We start from the raw sequence: 20,328 nt of genomic DNA on the forward strand, positions 1-20,328 counted from the left end.
CTCTCTCACTTTATCTGAATCACCAGCTAAGTTTTTGCTAGTTATTGGAAATGAAATCTTTTCTGCCTGTGCTAGCTTCGAACTAGATTCTCCAGTTTTTGGCCTCCTGAGTTAAATGTTACAGATTTAAGTCACTGGTGTCCAAATATATTCTTTATTAGTGTTTTAAGAACTTTATGTTTAATTTATGTATATCATAGTGATTCAATTTGGGTAGATTTTCAAGCTTGTTGCAGTATGAATTTTCAAAATATACTCTTTATTGTACTGATAGTATTCCGATGTGGTAACTGCATTTCTAACCTTAATTCATTTTGGCATTTAGTAGTGTTTTGGCTTTGAACAAGTCTTTGGAGGTCCTTACAGAAAGCACTAATAGTCACACACACACACACAAACACACACACACACACACACACACACACACACACACACACACACACACCTCCTCCCCCACAGGACTCACTTTAGTAAATAAAGTAAGAGTGTTTCAGGTAGTCTATGGATTTTGGTAAAATGTGAAATTTGCTGCTAGAAGATGACATAATCTGCAGATTTTTGTTCTCTTCACATAGATTTTTGTTCTCTTCACATAGAACAATTTGTGAAGAGATTTTAAAATTTATTTAAGGAAAATTACATTGGGCTAAGTTGAAGTAACAGTCAAAGCAAAGTTGAATACCTCGGCCAATTTTTGTTAATATGCATTTAAGAATATCTTTGATTTTGCTTTTTATATCAGGATAATTACTTTATGAAGTTATAATTTATTGTAACATCGCTAAACCTATATAAATATTCACTCATATAGATATACTCATATATATGATGCTGCAAAAAATAATAAATATAAATTATATATGTGTAAATGTCTAGCCTCCTTGACATTATCTGTGATTGATGAAAGATTAATATATTGTTTATGGTAGAGGCTGTGCAATCATAAAATTCTCAAGGGAAATGCCTCTTAATTTTTGAAGACATCACCAAATAAATTATAGATTTTTATTAGTAATTTCTTTCTTTTTTTTTGTGTTGCCAGTCTTGGGCCTTGAACTCAGGGCCTGAGCACTGCCCTTGGACTTTCTCAAGGCTATTGCTCTACCACTTGAGCATCAATACCACTTCAGCTCTTTTCTATGTATGTGGAATCGTGGAATAGAACCCTGGTCTTCATTCAAGCTAGGCAAACACTCTACTACTAGGATAAACACCCAGCCCCATTTTATTCCTTTCTTATTTACCTTTTTTCATGAATTTAACTTACATGATATTGTATGCTTTAAAGAGCAAATACCATGACTGGTTTTATTTAATGATATATATTATTATTATTATTATTATTATTATTTTATTTTTTTAGAAAGACTCAAATCCAAAATGATAGTTTGTTTTTGTACAATGGGAATTTATTGAGATAGACACTGAGATAAATTATCAGTAAGTCAACACGAATATACTATTCTCATTTAAGCCTATATAAATTTCAGTGAGAAATGTAAAACATTAAATGTTAGAAAATACAAATTTTTTGTCAATTAGTAATAAGCACTGCTTGAATAAAATGCTCATGTAATTAAATCAGGGGTATGAAAACTAAAATAATACAAAATGTATGTGAACTTCTTGTGAAATTTTCTTCCTTTCATTGAGTTATATACCAATTACTATGTATATAGCACATTAAAAAAATTACCATTAAGGTGTTATATACAGAGGTTACAGTTACATTTGTCAGATAGTGGGTACATTATTTCTTGAACATTCTTACTCCTTCTCATGTTTTCCTCCCAGTTTCCCTTCCTCAAACCCTCCTAAGTTGTAAAGTTAATTTGCCAGATATTTTCTCGCCAATTTCATTGTTACATTGATTCACTCTTTGTCCTTTGTCTCATCTTGTTTTTCTCCTTCCCTTCTCCAATTTGAATAAACAAATAAACATATATACAGTTGGTTTTCCCCATTTGTAATCATTTTTACACAAGTAAGATTTTCCTTGAAGAGGATCACAATAGCTCAATAGCTATGTGTTTATGACTGTATTAGTTGATGCTAATAGAAATGAACTGCAGGATATGGAAACAAGAGGTTTATCTTTGTGGTTGTTGTTTATAATGTACTATGTGAAGTCATTTCTTTAATCCTGTTTTCCCCTTATGTTTATACTCCTTATGGTTTACTGTATCTAACTTTGCTAAGTAACACATATTTTTAATTAAAAATTTATTAACATTGATTTTTACATCATATTTCAAATGACATGTTTAGCAAACAATTATTCAAGAAGGGAATCTCTATGTACAATCACAGGCACTTAAGTTTCAGAACATAATCAAAATTAGGTTAAGGGTTTGTATATCATAGATACGTATTAATGTAATAAAATGTTATGTCTATAGAGTCATGTTTTTATGCTATGTGGTTGTGCTTATATTTCCTGTTCCATGTCCATATCATTGGGTATGCAAATATTGAGTCCTCACTCTTGCACTATTTGGATCTAATAGCCACATATTAAGGATACCATGCTCCTTTTGTTCCTTTGGTCTTGACTTGTACCAACATGATTTGCTCTAGATTCATCCACTTCCCTGCAAATGCCATTATTTTATCTTGTCTGTTGGCTATGTAGAATTCCATTGTGTATATATACCACATTTTCTGTATCCATTCATCTGCAGTAGGGCATCTGGATTGTTTCCATCGCCTGGCTATTGTTAATAGTGCAGAGATAAAGCATAGCTGAGCAGGTGTCCTTATCATATCTTGGGTTATGATGTTCAGGATAGATACACATGAGTGGTATGGCAGGATTGTAGGGAAAGTCAATTTTCAGTTCCTTAAGAAACCTCCACACTGCTTTCCAGAGTGGCTGAACTACTTTACAATCCCATCAGCAGTGTAGTAGGGTTCCTTTTTCTCCACAACCCCACCAGCAACTGTCATTGTCTGAGTTCAGAATGAATCTTGGCCATTCTTGTTGGGGTAAGGTGGTATCTTAGGGTTGTTTTTATTTGCATTTCCTTTATGACCATGGATGATGAGCATATTCTCATATGCTTTTCTGATATTTTAATCTCTTTTTCTGATAAGACTCTCTTTAGTTCCCTTGCCCATTTAGTAAATAGTTTGTTGGGTTCGTGGGGGGGGGGAATTAGTTTCTTGAGTTCCCTGTAGATACTGGATATTAAGCACTTGTCAGATGTATTATTGGTAAATATCTTTTCCCAGTTGGTTGTCTGTCTCTCTACTTTTGTGGCTATGCTTTTATCTTTGCAGAAACTTTTTATTTTTATGTAGTCCCATTTTTCAAGTTGCTCTCCAATCTGCTGTGACTCTGCGATTCTGTTCAGGAACCTTTTGCCTGTGCCTACGAGTTCCAGTGTCTCTCCTCTCTATCATGTAACAGTTTCACAGTTTCTGGTCACAAGTTAATGCTTGTGCTTGGCGAAAGACTAGGGTCAATTTTTAGTTTTCTTTGTGTAGCTGCCCAGTTTTGCTGGCACCAATAATTGAATAGGCTGTGTTTGTTCCACTGTATATCTTTGGCTCCTTTGTCAAATACAAGTTGACTATAGGTATGTGGTTCTAGTTCTGGATCACACCAATAGAGCTTAGGATAAGAATCATGATAATTTCTCTGCACTGCGGAGAAAGTGTTTGACAAAATACAACATCCATTCATGTTGAAAGCACTAGAAAAAATAGGAAAAAAGAGGTACATTCCTTAAAATAATTAAAGCCATATATGACAAACCCACAACCAGTATTATACTAAACGGTGAAAAACTGGAACCATTTACCTTAAAATCAGGAGCTAGACAGGGATGCCCACTCTCTCCACTTTTCTTCAGTATAGTGCTAGAACCCTTAGCCAGAGCAATAAGGTAAGAAAAGGACATCAAAGGGATCCACATAGGGAAAGTAGAAATTAAACTATCCCTATTTGCAGATGACATGATCCTCTACTTGAGTGAACTAATAAGCTCCACTCCCAAACTCCTAGAATTAATAAACTACTTTAGCAAAGTGGCAGGATACAAAAATTAACCTTCAGAAGTCAGTAGCCTTCTTGTACACCAACAATACACAAACAGACGGCCAAATCAAGAAAATGATTCCATTCCTAATAGCCCCCAAAAGAATAAAATACTTAGGAATTAACTTAACCAAAGATGGAAAGGAACTATTCAATGAAAACTATAAAAGCCTAATGAAAGAAATTAAAGAGGACACCAGGAAATGGCAAGACATCCCATGCTCATGGTTAGGGAGAACCAACATAGTGAAAATGGCTATACTGCCAAAATTGATATGCAAATTCAATGCAATCCCCATCAAAATTCCAAAGACATTCTTTACTGAAATAGAAGATACAATCCAAAGGTTCATATGGAACAAGAAAAGACCTAGAATAGCCAAAACAATTCTAGGCAAAAAAGTGCAATGTTGGTAGTATTACAATACCAGACTTCAAACTCTACTATAGAACCATAATAATAAAAATAGCATGGTATTGGCACAAGAACAGACCAGAAGATCAATGGAACAGAACAGCAGATCCAGAAGTAGAACCGCATACCTAATGGTATATTATTTGTTACTAATGTGTGTGTATGTGCTACTTTTGTATTTTAAACAGAGCTTGGGCCCTGTCTCTGAGCTTTTTATGCTCAAGGCGAGCACTTTACAACTTGAGACATAGCTGCACTTCTGTTCTGATTTTCTTTTCTTTTCTTTTTTTTTTTTCTTTTTAATTTGCCAGTCTTGGGGCTTGTACTAAGGGCCTTAGCACTGTACTTGGGCTTTCTCAAGGATAGCTCTCTCTCACTTGAATCACAGCATCACTTCTAGCCTTTTTCTGTGTATGAGGTACCAAGGAACAAACTAAAGTCTTTCACCATGCTAGGAAAGCTCTCTACCACTGAGCTACCATCCAGGCCCCTGTAGTTTTTAATTGGAGTTAAGGAACTCCTTTCTGTGTCATACCTTGATTCTAAGATCTCAGTTTTAAGAGTGGCTAAGATTATTATTATTTCTCTACTTTATCAACAATATTTTTATATTTATTTAAATAATTAACAAATGCTTGTGAATTCGTAATTATATAGGTACCAAAACTTAGTATGATGTAAAAAATGTCGTATACATCCTTATACTTAGGTTTCATAAATTTTAGTCTGAAACCACTAAATGATGAATATCATCATCTGTTCTTAGTAAGGAGGATTTTTATGCACCAATAGATTATAACACAAAGTTCAATACAAGATTTGAAGTATCTAATTTGAATTGTAAAGAAGGAATTCACAACGTTATTTGTTTGACTCAAATGTATTCTCTTGGAAAACTAAAATACTTAATGTAATTAATGAAATATAAATATTTTGTACTGAAGAACTAATATAATTACTGCAGAAGCTATAAATTTAAATTTTAAGAGGCTAATCTATATTTGTTTCCTTTTTTTGCTAGTTCTGGGCCTTGAACTCAGGGTCTAAGTACTGTCCTTTAGCTTTCTCAAGGCTAGAGCCCTACCACTTGAGCCACAGCACCACTTCTGGCTTTTTTCTACGTATGTGGTACCAAGGAATCAAATCCAGGTCTTCGTGCATGTTAGGCAAGCACTATATCTCTAGGCCAAACTTCCCACCAAATAATTTGCTTTTTTAAAAAGATCAAAGTAGATATTTTATTTTAGTTCAGTTATAGTTATGATTTTTCTTGTCCACATTTATTAATAATTACCAGGTCTGCATTATTATATGAGTATTATGGAAAATTTCAATAAATCTATGTAGAATTTTAACAGATTATGAAAATCATAAATGTCATATTTTTATTAGTATTTCTCTTTTCATCCAACTAACAAAATTATTAATCACACATTTATAGAGTGAGAAAGAGAAAGTGGAAAAATGAGAGACATGTATGTTGGTTTAAATATGAATACTTAATACGTGCATTATTTCATTTTGCCATTTACAAATACAGATATACCATTATATGGATAAAAATTTTGGAATTATTAAATCAATATAAATTTGAGATTAATTACAGTTTTTATAATGACTGAATTTTCCACCAATTATTATTGTTTTTATATTAAAATATTTTATTAACACTGTTTTCTATATTATAGTTCAAATATCATGTTGTTGTTGTTGTTGTTGTTGTTGTTTTGCCAGTTGTGGGGCTTGAACTCAGGGCCTGAGCACTATTCTTGAATTTTTCTCAAGGCTAGAACTCTACCACTTGAGCCACAGCACCACTTCCAGCTGTTTTCTATGTATGTGGTACCAAGGAATCGAACCTCGGTCTTTGTGCATGGTAGGCAAGCACTACTCCACTATGCCAAACTCTCGGCCCCTCAAATATCATGTTTAACAAACATGATTTCAGAAAGGAACCACTGTCCAATCACTGGCACATACATTTTAGAATATAATTAAAATTAAGCTGAGAGTTTGTATGTCATAAATACATATTGACCTATGTAATATAACACTATGTCTGTAGAGCATATATTCCATATGTCTATGTAGTTTTGTTTATATCTCCAAGACCATGTCTATAACCTTGGGTGCCCAAATATTGAGTCATCACTCTTGTACTGTTTGGAACTAATATCCACATATCAAGGAGATCATGTGTCATTTTTCCCCTTTGGTTTTAACTTATCTCATGCAACATTATTTGCTCTAGTTTCATACACTTCCATGAATTATTTTAAAGTTTGAATAAAATACTGTTAAATTGTAAAACATGATTAATGTATATATAATATGAAGCAAGATCATTTTGTTTTGTAGCCATAAGGCTTTAACATATTTCATTGTATGATTATCCACAAACCAGGCTATTTATATTAAATTTCTCACTAAGTACACCTTCAACTATTTTTGTTGTTGTTATTAATTTAACTTAATTGTCCAGGTGACAGAGAGATTATAGTTACATATTTAAAGCAATGAGTATATTTCTTGAAAAATGCTACCCTCACTCTCTCTTTTCTCCTACTTTCCTCCAACATATTTGAGTCAATGATATTATCCAGAGTTCACAGCCCAAAAACATTTACGGAATTGAAATGGCTAATGTTTCAATCATTACAATTGTCTTCTTTAGTCTGCCCTGAGATTGATGGATCTTTCAAATATATCATCACTCACTGATTGCTGCATACTAAACTTGTGCATATAGAAACTTATGTAATTTATGTTTATTTATTGCTATGAGCTTCTATTGTTTAATTTCATAATTTCATTTCACTAAAAACCTAGCCCTCTCCAAAATTACCTCATAAGCTTTGAGAAACACACTAATGTTAATTGAGAAGGAGGAGAAAAAGAAGTTGTGTATAGTAAGGAAAAATGAAAAAATAGTAGATTCTGTGCTCCTTCAATTGTTTACCATTTAATTGATTAAAAATTCTGGCTTCAAAGTTATGGCCATTCCCGTAATTCAGGACATTAAAATGTTCCAGCTGAAACGAAAATAATGAGATTTGTGATATGTGGAAGCTATACAGCAAGTTTATTTTTTTCTAAAATCTGATTAGAAATGTAACAGTTAAGTACAATAAAATTATGAAACATTGATATTGATTATCTGTTGTGCTTCTTAAGATCAGTATGCTTACACAGGTATAATTGGAAAGTCAATGCTACTAAATACATTTAGATTGTATTTGCAGAATAGTGCATTAAATACACTCACGCGCATGCGCACACACACACACACACGCACACACGCACACACGCACACACACATTTGTGAGTCATGGGGCTTGAATTCAGCCTGGGCACTGTCCCTAAGCTCTTCAGCTCAAGGCTACCACCCTACCCTTGAGCCAAGCCTCACTTCCATTTTCTAGATGTTAATTGGAGATAAGAGTCTCAGGTCCTTTTTATGCCCGGGCTGGCTTTGAACCTTGAACTTCAGTTTTCAGCCTGCTAAGTAGCTAGCATTACAGGTGTGAGCCACCGCACCCGGGTTAATAATATACTTTTTAATATTTTGTTATCTGCAAATTTAATGAATATCAACACATTTAAAATTATAAGCTTGCAAATGCATCAATGTAGGAACCAGTGCAATCGTAACTTTTAATAGATTATATGACTTTTTTTTATTGGCCAATCTCAGGCTTGAACTCAGGGCCTGAGCACTGTTCTTGGGCTTTCTCAAGGCTAGATCTCTACTATCTGAGCCACAGATGGTACCAGCACCATCTGTGGCTTTTTTTTTTCTATGTATGTGGTACCAAGGAAATGAACCTTGGCCTTTGTGCATGCTAGGCAAGCACTCTACCACTAGGCCAAACTCTCTGCCCTATATAATTTTCTTCAGTGTAAATTGATAGCCCCCCAAAACTGGCATTTTCAGCAACTAAACCCACTTCTTTTAAAAACTGACTGCTTTGACCTGGAAGTGTGGCCTAGTGATAAAGTGCTTGCTTAGCATGCATGAAGTCCTGGGTTCCTTCCCTCGACACTACACACACAGAAAAAGTCAGAAGTGATGCTGTCATTCATGTGGTGGAGTACTAGCCCCAGAACTGAAAGAAAATAGATGGCTTTATTAGTTATACAGAGTTCAGTATTTCCAATACTAACAGGTACCAATTCATTTTCTTGTGAGAACACTATATGCATTTGTACATTTAAAGAAATTCTGATAGTTAAAATTTAGATGAGCCACATACATGTGTTCATACTCAATTCAATTAATATTGTAATAGTTCAATGAATTTGCAGCTATTATGTGACAATTATGAAGTAAAATTTCATGAAATTATTCTTCATTTCTAACTTATTGTGAAATGAATACAACTGAATGCACAGTAAACACTTATGACAATAAACACTATGTGGATGCAAATAATAGAAACTAAAAAGTCCACAATTTCTGTAGGCAAGTATACAATCTTAATAAAATAATAGAGGCTTGTTAAAGCCAAAATGCCCATTTTCAAAGCAATGTTTTGGCTGCACTTCCTACAGCCCTTTGAGTGTTCTACAAAGTACTGGTGCCTCTGAAGGGGCCAGGTTAAATTAAATTCTAATGACTGTAGCTGCTTCATTTAAAGACATCCAAAGGTTATGATGGGGAAACATTTATGTTCTGTGATAACATTCTAAGTAAAATGCCCTACTTAGACAGCTACAATAATGTTCTTATTTAATGTAAGCACTCCACATCTGGATGGAGTCCAAAGATGCCGGTAGGTAAAATTTTCTCATTATGATCATTGTACCACCAGCTTGTGTTCCATGTTTGCTTGTTGTTTGTTTTCACAGAAGTTAATGAATGCAAGGGCTAGGTGTAACTCAAATGAATCTTCTTCAGGAAGTGGAAAATAATAAACTTTACCCTCAAGTTTCTAATTTACATGCAAACTCTAATTCCTTGTGACTTTTTACACTTTCCTCACAATTAAAATAGATGAGTAATGATGTAGTTTACAATATTGCAACAAAAGCAACTTAACAACCAGACTAAAATTCCAATCATGTTAAACTTACATGGCAGAATTTCTTTTTCAGCTCATGTATTTTGTGCTTCCTGGTGAACTGCAAAGATCAGTATGATTTCTTTTATCATGCTCTTTACCCTTTTGTGATCACCATTCTTTTTATCTCTTCTACCGATGACCACATGATTTGAAACTTGTCTCCCTATGCTTAGATTATTGTGCTTTATATAGTTATTATATTCCATGCCATTCATGTTAAAAACAATGGGATTTCATCTATTTATTTTCAGCAGAGTAGTGGTCCATGATATGAGTGTATGTATACTGTATTTTCTTCTTTTAATGTAGTTTTCTAAAATTTCATTTTATTGTAAAGTTAATGTACACAGGGCTTACAGTTACATAAGTAAGGAAATAAGTAAAATTCTTGTCAAATGTTGTTATCCCCTCCTGCATTTTGTTTCTCACACTTTCCCTTCCTTCAACTCCCCTTCCTCCCTAATTGTAAAGTTCATTTCTAACATAATATTTTGTGAGTATTTCGGTGCCTTGGTTCATCCTTTGTTCTTTGTCTCACCTTTGTCTCTGGTAAATGCCTAGATGTGGGATTGTTGGGTCATAGGGAAGGTATATGTTTGAGAAGGCTCCATACTGATTTCCAGCTAGGTGAACAAGTATAGGTTCCCACCCATAGGGTAGTAGTGTTCCCTGTTGGTCACATCCCCACCAGCATGTGTTATTAGATTTATTGATAATGACAGTTCTAACTGCAATTAGGTTAAATGTCAGCATTGTTTTGATTTGCATTTCTCTCATGGCCCGAGATCTTGAACACTTCTTCATGTGTCTGTTAACCATTCTTAATTACTCTTCAGAAAAGTGTTTCTTAAAGTCTTTATTCCACTTATTAATGGAGTGGTTGTTTCTGTGAGGATTTGTTTTTGAGTTCTAAGCATGTTTTAGATATGAGGTGTCTGTTGTATAGCTAGTGACAATGTTTTTTGCAAACGATGGACTTTTGATCTTGCTAACTATGTCTTTTGCTATTCAGAGGCTTTGAAGTTTAATGCAAACTCATTTATTCACCCTTTCTTTGATTTCTTTTGTTTCTGGGCCCTTATTAAAAGTTTTGGACTGTGATGAGTTGAGGGTATCTGATTTTATATTGAAATATTTTATCTATTTTAAGGTCATTCTGGTGCACGGTAATATATAAGAATCCAACTTCATTTTCCTGCACATGTATGTAGACATTTCTGCCAGCACTGTCTTTCATCTATCCTGTATTTTCTCCTTTCATTTGAAGGAAATTTAGGAGGTTTTCATTCCTGTCATGTGTGAGTACCTGCCTTTCACATGGGAGTGCAGGTGTGTCTCCTGCAGTGATGGAAGCATAATGGTTTCATTTATTTCTTGAGTGTATGTCCAGAAATGAAATTTCTAGGTTTCATGGAATTTGTATTTTACATTTTTTGAGAACTTCCATATTGTTCTCTGTAATCACATCCCTTTCCATTCTCAGTCTTCTAAGTTCTCTGTCTTCATATTTTTCAACAGTGTTTGCTGTCTTTTATATTTTTTGTGATAGTCCTTATTACATAAGAAGATATCTTGGTGTATTTTTATTTGCATTTCTTTCATGATAAGTGAGGGATAATTGCTGTCGCTGTTTTCTTTAATAGTAGTGTAGACAAAATATCTGTGGATAGTAAGTAGAAGAAAACAAAATCCCATTTAGATTAGCAGTTTCTTTAAATATGATCGCCAGAAGAAAATCATTAGCATTTGTATTAAAAGTTTATAATTGCATACAAAAAGAGAAAAAAAATGACTCTTTCTTTGAATGATGGAATTGAAGATCATCTTGTTAAGAAAATTAAGCCAAATTGAGAAAGACAATATCCTATATTTTCTCTGCTATGCAGAATCTTATTTTTTTAATGGCATGAAATTGACAGATGAACACTTGGAAAGAGGAAGTATCTTCTCAATCTCACCTTCCAAATTTCCATAGCAGATTATAAATTCTGGAGATCCATACATGAAGTATTTCAGGATGTCTCACCAAAGGAGATTGTCACATGGTAGAGTTACAGCAGGAATTGATTTAGTACAACAGAATAACAAGAAATGGAAAGGAGAAACATTCCTTCTTCTCCATGAAGGAAAATGGGAGGTAAAGACTTTGAAATGGGCAGCTGTGCTTTGCGCACTTTATTCTTCCTGGGATGGAAAATTACAGGTGGTCATGTCATTCTAAAATATAGAGACATCTCTTATTTACTTAAACTATTGGGAAAGTAGATGAGTACTTGGATTTTCTTGGCCTTTCAGTTTTCTGTCTCTCTAATTTGAGGATCCTTGTGGTTACTTAAGATCTCAAGGAAGGGGCTGGGAGTTTGGCCTAGTGGTTAAAGTGCTTGCCTAGCATGCATGAAGACCCGGGTTCGATTCCTCGGTACCACATACATAGAAAAAAGCCAGAAGTGGTGCGGAGGCTCAAGTGGTAGAGCTCTAGCCTTGAGAAAGTCCAAGGACAGTGCTCAGGCCCTGAGCTCAAGTCCAGGACTGGCAAAAAAAAAAAAAAAAAAGATCTCAAGGAAGAGGGCAGAAGATGAAGCTGTCTCCTTTTTTTTTTTTTTTTTTTTTTTTAAATGATAACTTCACATAGGAAAGTAGATGTGCAAGCCGGGGATGCTACTTCTTTTCTCTTTTTGCTTCCTGGTTTTAATTCCTGAGTTGCTACCTATTGATATTTTCTACAAATAATATACTATTCCAGTCTTTAAATCCTTAGAATGAGAAGGAGAGGAAAATGCAGAAAGGGAGTGTAATCTACTCAAAGAATGGCTGCATCATAATAAAACCCATTATTTTATACAACTAGTATATGCTAACAATTAATTTAATAAAAATGCATACTGTTGTTCTAACTTGAGAATCTGAGTCAGAAAAACATCAGAAGAATTACCAGATGAATCTAATACATACTGATATTCTAAAATAATCAAGAGAAACACACTAATAAAAATATTTAGATTGCACATAGAGAGTACAGTCTTCTCACCAGAGGAAGCAGAAAGTTACTTGATATTCAGATCAAAATCATTCCTAGATTCCACAGTGACTCTAACTTTATAATTAGTTTTCAAAAGAAAGCTTTTTAAAACTCACAACGTGTGTCAGAATATTTCTCCTTAGAATATTAGGTCTTACCTCTCAGTCTCAGGTGGTTCTATCCACACTCTTCTTTTTCTCATGAATCTGTAAATCTGTTTCCTACTTGGCATCTAGTAGCTCTTTTTCAGTAAAGGTTGTTTATGATGTTGCCATTTGAGCATTGTGCTCTCTGAAATTTAATACAAAATAGAGCCACACTGCCTGTAGTTCTTTTACCCCTGAGTCTCAGACTTATTACAAACTGATGTTTTTTTTTTAAAGTAAATTACATACTTGTTTTTATTTGTTTTATTTTTAATGCTTCCCTCAAAGTTGTACTTTATTTGGCTAGGATAGGAGGGATCACATCCACAATTGTATCCCTAACTATGCATGGGCCTGGCATAATGAAAGCATTTTAGAGAAAATATGTAAATAATATAAGATATTATAGCTTACAGAGAGACTCAAGTGGCATCTCTGATTTCACACTTTACAACTGCCAAAAAATTATTATTATATTTACTGAATAGAGTAAAAACCAAAAAAGTGATTATTAAACTCAGTTGTTTAGCATTGATAAAATGCTGAACTCTGATAAAGAGTTCTTCTTGAGAAAATATTTGAGTGATTGATATCAGGTGATGTATTTCATCAGAGTTTTCTAAAGTATGAAGTTAATTTTAACTCAATATTAAAATAGGAAGATATGCTTTTATAATGTGGATTTATAAAAAATAATTCTGCTGGCCTTTTCTCTGCTTGGAGAGAAAAAGAACATAATGTTCCAAGAATTTTACGTTGCACACTGAGAAATTGCTAATCAACTTGAATTTGGGTTTCAGAATGTTACTTGGGCTTCAGTGTTAAAAGTAATGATTATAGTGAAAAACAAACAAAAATAAGTGAAATATGCGATTTATTTTCAGTTGTGTTTATGAAGATTTTCTACATGTCTATATTATCCCCCATAAGGGACTTACACGTTCTTACTTTAAAGAGAAAAAAGGAAAACCTGTTTTTTTCTTTTTATAGAAAATATTCATAAAGAAAATATTACTTTAGACTTTCCTATCTCCTTTTTTAAGTAAGCCTACATTCAAATTCATTGCATAATGAAACTTTATTTTGTGGATACATCATTCCCTGGGGAAAATATGTCAGTAGATGCTGTTCACTTTTGGTGCCTTATTTTTGCTCTACATGACTTAGACTTGAGGATTCATTGCAGTTAAATAAATTACAAACATTGCTTCTTCTTTTCATAGTGCATGACATATTATTACAAGCTAGAGTCATTGTAATGTAGTGACCTTAGCTAAACTACCAAGTGAACTTTTCAAATGAGAAACACTCAGATAAATGATGCACTTATGAATAAAAATAAATTTCCTTTTCAGGGAGTTTGGCCGCTGGAAAGTAAATAACATTGCAGTTGAGAGAAGAAATTTCCTTGGCTCCCCTCTGCCTCTTGCCCCTGAATTCTTCCGCAACATAAGAGTTTTGGGACGTCGACCAACCCTTCAGCAAATCACAGAAAACCTTATCAAGAAATATGGGACTCATTTCTTGCTATCTGCTACTCTGGGAGGTACGACTCTTTAAAATTATTTGTGTTTATTTGTGCTTCTGCATCAAACTGTGTAATCACATAAGTGTATAATTCTGATGTCTGCCTTCTTAATAACCATATATATATACATATATATATATATATCAGTCATTCATTTGTCCAGCATATTTCCCAAGGATCTTGTACTTTGTACAGAGTTCAAAATCATGACAGAATTGAATATCACTTAGACTGCCTAATGGTTATTAATTACTAAACACCCATTCAACATAGGAATGATTATACTCTGTATAAAGTAATATGTCAAATTCAACATTAAAAATTGGCTAGGGACCAATCCCAGGTGAGAAGCAGTGGTTCTGGTTACAAGGAATAAAAGAAATTTCCTAGACTGAATGTTTAAAAACAAAATTTTAGTATATCTACATATATATATATATATATATATATATATATATAACAATCACTTAGTATTTATCATTGAGGCTGATACATCATGGAAAATGAGAAATCTCAAGGATGATTCATAACATGAACAAAGAAATCATGATATCATTTCTTTTTTATTCAGTTTATAGACCTGTAAAAGATAAGAATCCTGTTTTGAATATTGTCACATGTAGGTTTATCATGGTGATACATGAGTCAGCAACTTGAAAACTAACATGTTATTTGGAGAGATATTTTATAATATGTGAAATAGGACATTTTCCCCAGACTTAAAAATAGCTCAGAATTTTCTTCATATTATTTTATATATGAGTTGCTTTTTATAAAGATTTTTGTAGGATGAAGCCTACCTGATCACAGTGTATTCTTTAAATTTGTTTCTGGATTTTGTTGGCTAGTATCTTATTGAGAAGCTTTGCCTCTTGTGTTCATCAGAGAGATTGGCCTATAATTCTCTTTTGTTGTTGGTTCTTTCCCTGCTTTGGGTGTATAAATTCTTTAATATAAAATTGTATGTTTGATTTAGAAATAGAGGAAGGTCATATTAACCTGGACAGGAACACTGAGAAATCAGTACTGCATCATTGCAGCTTTTTCCTTGAGTGTACAGGAGCTGGGCTGGTGGTCACCAATGGTACAGTGCTGACAGCTGCTGCTTTTGCCTCATTTTTCACCACTGTCTTCTCTTGGTTTGTCTTGCAAATCTAATTTTCAGAAAGTCAGTGCACCTTACTATTCCAGAATGCAATCACACCCAACTCTTTTCTTCATACGTGGATCACCAGACAATGAAGCCATTAATTTGATTCTACAATAAATCTAAAAAATCCTTTCAGATGGGCCTTTTGATGAACAGCACTAAGTCATGCTTCTGTCTTAGTTGAAATCTATAACTCCCCACTTAAAATCTAGGTATCTATCTATACTTTATATACTACTATCTTATTAAAAGCAAATGACCTGTAACGATGTTTGTCATTTCAAAACACTATGATTTTATAGCAATTATTGTACCATTCATTGTTTTCTATATACTGTATGGAAATAAAGTCAATAAATCTCATCATGCTTCAAGCAAGCACTAGATTGTCCAGTACACAGGAAAATGTAAAAGTTTAAAAGGTTTACATAGAATAGTTGATATTTAATACGGAGAGAATATGGATGGACAGAAATCAAAAGGCTAAAATTGGTGAATTCACAAGGTTCATAACTGGAGTGTATCAGTTCCCAAGTAAGTTAGAAAAGGCACATTTTTCCAGGCACAATTAGGAAATGTAATTCTTCTACCTAACATCAAAATATCAACATGATATAGGTGCTAGGCAAAAAGGACAGTTTAGTTGTATGACTATAGCAGTTCTCCATTAACTTTTGCCACATAATGTATTGGCAGATAATAGCTGATATTGATTCCTGACCCCCTTCTTCCAGGGGAGAGATGATGATGATGATGATGATGATGATGATGATGATGATGATGATGTTGATGATGATTGCCTGGCCTGGGGCTTGATCTCAGGGCCTGGGCACTATCCTTAAGCTTTCTTAAGGGTAGAGCTCTGCCACTTGAGCCACAGCACTATTTCTAGCATTTTGTATGTATGTGGTACGGAGGATTGAACCTGGGTCTTCATGCATGCTAGGTAAGTGCTTTACCACTAGGCCATGTTCCCAGACCCTAGAGATTTTTTATGACATTATTATTATTTTTATGTGGTACTGAGCAATCAAACATAGGCCTTCATGAATACTAGGCAAGTGCTCTGCCACCAAACTGCAGTCTCAAACCCCCAATGGACAGATTTTTTTTTTTGCCAGTCCTGGGCCTTGAACTCAGGGCCTAAACACTATACTTGAGCTTTCTCAAGGTTAGAGATCTACCACTTGAACCATGTCTGGCTTTTTTCTATTATGTGGTACCAAGGAATCGAACCCGGGTCTTCGTGCATGCTAGGCAAACACTCTACCACTACGGTAAACTCTCCCCCCGATGGACAGAATTTTTTTAACAGTTGAATATTTTAAGTTTAAAAATGTTTATGCATTTGTTAATATTGGTGCAAATGGGAAGTAGAAGACCTTTGTGACAGGCATAAGTATGCATGCATTTACCTTAATGATGAGTTACAGTATATATGCATACATATTCATATAATTAACATTGTATAGAATAAAGCCAGTTATTTTGCAAAGATACCTTTCAAAATCTAAATTTACTGAATTTACTTTGCTTTTTTTTTCATTTAGTGTATCTAGCATGGCTGAACATGTAAAAATGGAAATACTTTTTTTGTGTGTGTGGCCCTTGGCACTGTCCCTGAGGTCTTCAGATCAAGGCTACCACCCTACTCTTGAGCCAAGCCTCACTTCCTGCTTTCTAGATGGTAATTGGAGATAAAAGTCTTAGAAGTTCTTTTATGCTCTGACTGGCTTTGAACCTTAACCCTCAGATCTCAGCCTATTGAGATTTTGAAATTGCTTTTTTACCCCCCAAAATTATTTAGCGACTCATATTGTAAATGAAACATAAAAAGTTGATATATTTCATATTTTGTGGGATATTTTATGACAACCAAAGTGATTATATTTTTTCCCTATAGAGAACATCTTCAATTAAAATCTTCAATGTATGTTTCCAGTTATTTCATTTTACAACTATCAGAAATTTATCAATGCTGTAATCAAGCTTGCTGACTTTTGGACAGTGATATCTAAAATTCATTAGTATTTAAATTTCTAAAATAAAATCCTCAATTTATGGAACAAATCTTGAAACAAATGCACTTGTCGAATATATTGTTTCTTAGATATGCAATATTTTAATTTCTCTTTTTGCAATATAATCCAATGTGGTACAATGTATAAAAATATTTAAACAAAGCTGTATTGGATTTGTTACATATAAAGACAGGAAGAAAGCATAGAAAAGTCTTACATAACGGATTTTAAATAAAGGGATGAAAGTGGCCAACATATATGTTCCACCTCTGATTTCTAGATTAATTTAAAGGCAACTAAGAATGATAAAGATCAAATATTCTTGAAATAATTAAAAGCTATCATAGCAAAAGTGTACAATAATATTAAATATGTCTCTCCATCATCTCCAGATGTAAACAGATTTATTCAAGTAGTCATACTACTAGATAGCTGCAAGATCCCACCTCTGTGATGGTTACCTTTTTCACTCCCAAATCAGTGTCACTTAGAAGACAAAGTTGCATTCTCTTTTCATAAGGATATCCACCAACAGAGGAAGATAGTAGAAGTCAGGATTCATTTTTTTGTTTGTTTGTTTTTTGTTTTTTTTTCACAGTGGCACTCTAAGAGCAGACAGAAAACTGATCACAATGAATATCACTTAATATATCTTCCCGTATAAAGGGAAAAATTTTCTTTTCTAAGAGAGATCTTTTCCCAAAAAGTAAACCAAATATTGTCTAGGTGAAAATTGATAATCGCATAAGATTTGTTGATTTAGGACAACTTTAATCAATTCAATTCTGGGAGAAAGAAAGACAAAACTACTTTGACAACTTTAAAAAGTATCAATGTTTATATTTAAATATAAATATAAAGTATTTGGCCACCAATTGCAACTAATTATCACATTTTTTTCTGAAAGGATTTCTTATGGAGCTATATTTTTGTCATGATGTTATTAAATGTCAATTTCTAAAGATAGTTAATTTTAGTAAAAGGGAAATGACTTCTTCATTACTGACATAAAAATAGAAAGCTGTTATTTAGCTTGAATATTTTTTTTTGCCAGTCATGGGCCATGAACTCAGGGCCTGAGCATTGTCCTTGGAATTTCTCAAGGCTAGAGCTCTACCACTTGAGCCTCAGCACCACTTTTGGCTTTTTTTCTGTGTATGTGGTACCAAGGAATCGAACCCGGGTCCTCGTGCATGCTAGGCAAGCACTCTACCACTAGGCTAAACTCCAAGCCCTAGCTTGAATCTTGTACAAAATATTTTCGTCTAGTTTTATATAGTCATGAGTTTTATAGGAAGATCAATTAGCCATTTTCTTTTGCTTTATTATAACTCATATGAATTTTGAATATACTAATTTAATTCCAGAAATAGTCAGTTCAAACTTTCCCTTATATGAATAATGTTCTGTAGAAAGTATATAGAGATTATAGTTAATACTCTATCGTATTTAACCTTTTTCAAAGTCAAATAACAGCTGTCGTTCTCATTTTTACTTGGTATTGTCTCAAAAAGCACACTTTTTCATATATTTTATTGTAATTATTAGAAAGGTTACATTATATTCACCAGATAGAAGGTGCATTACTTCACAAACATTGATACGCTTTCTCTTGTCTTGGTCTTCATTTCCCTTCTCCCACCCCTGTCCCTCATTTTGTTTTCCCCCTTTCCTATCCAATTTCAAATAATCAAATAAGCATATATACTATACATCAGATAACAAGGTAAAATACTATAACAATATTAGATAGCCAAGGGACAGCAAAGAGATGAGAGATAACATAGTACATTAAGGACAACAATCACTCATGGCATGGTTTTTGTTTCTATATCCTAGAGGTCCTTTCATTTAGCGTCATTCTATATGGCCTTATGTCTCTAGGTTTTGTTCTATTGTAAATCTCTGCTAGGAGCCCAAGGTTTCTACTGATTATGACAAATGAGGGAAACCATTGAGCCTAAGTTCCTTTGAGTCTGGCTTACTTCACTTAATATTTTTTCTAAGTCTTTCCATTTCCTTACAAATGGGCTGCTGTCTTTCTTTCTGACAGCAGTATAGAATTCCATTGTGTATAAATACCACATCTTGTTGATCCACTCATCAAATGAGGGGCATTTGGGTTGGTTCCATATCTTTGCTATGGTGAATAGTGCTGCAATGATCATCGTTGAAAGCGCATTTTTTTTTTTTTGCCAGTCCTGGGCTTAAGCTCAGGGCCAGAGGACTGTCCTTGGATTTTTCTTAAGGCTAGAACTCTACCACTTGAGCCTCAGCACCACTTCTGGCTTCTAAGTATGTGGAACCAAGGAATCAAACTGGGCTCTTCGTGCATGCTAGGCAAGCCCTCTCTCTACCACTAGTCCAAACTCCATGTCCCGAAAGCACACTGTTCTAAACGTATAATTTGTAACATCATAGAGGAAGTTTCTTTCTAACACATGTAATAAACTTGGTCCTTCAATGTGTCCTAAAGAAATATGAATTGTTACTCGAAAAAAGAAAGTAATTTCTTTTTCAGAATAATGTTTACCGTATAAAAATGATAAAGGGAAATTAATTCTGAAGCATCTTATCTAAAGGAATCATGAAAATAAATACCACATTGTTCAATGGTTTTCTTTTTCATATATTCCTCTTATATTTTTATAACCATTACGGATTTAACAAATAGTTCAAAATTATCATTTTCATAAAAATTAGGTACATTTTCCAGGCGTTGTAACTCATACTTTTAATCCTAGCTATTCAGGAGGTAGAGGTCTTAGGATCAAGGTTCAAAGCCAGTCTAGGGAATATAAAACCATGAGACTCATCTTCAATTAATCATTAGAAAAAGCAAAGTGGGGCTGGGGCTCAAGTGTAGGATGGTAGCCTTGAGCAGAAGAGCTCAGGGACAGTGCCAAGGGCGAGTTCAAGTCCTATGTCCCCCCCCCAAAAAAACGTT

General features: G+C 33.9%; 1 protein-coding gene across 2 annotated transcripts in view; it reads left to right on the top strand.

Moving 5' to 3' along the window:
• Brinp3 (BMP/retinoic acid inducible neural specific 3) overlaps positions 1 to 20,328 on the top strand; it is a 357,146-nt gene that overhangs the window by 167,362 nt on the left and 169,456 nt on the right. For both annotated transcript variants that reach the window (XM_090340206.1, XM_090340205.1), the window contains exon 3: positions 14,038 to 14,228. In XM_090340206.1, coding sequence (XP_090196332.1) covers positions 14,038 to 14,228 — 191 coding nt within the window. The remainder of the gene's footprint in view (positions 1 to 14,037; positions 14,229 to 20,328) is intronic.

The sequence above is a fragment of the Megascapheus bottae genome, chromosome 10 (genome assembly GCF_031878675.1).
Source record: "Megascapheus bottae isolate mThoBot1 chromosome 10, mThoBot2.hap1, whole genome shotgun sequence".
NCBI classification, from domain to species: Eukaryota; Metazoa; Chordata; class Mammalia; order Rodentia; family Geomyidae; genus Megascapheus; species Megascapheus bottae.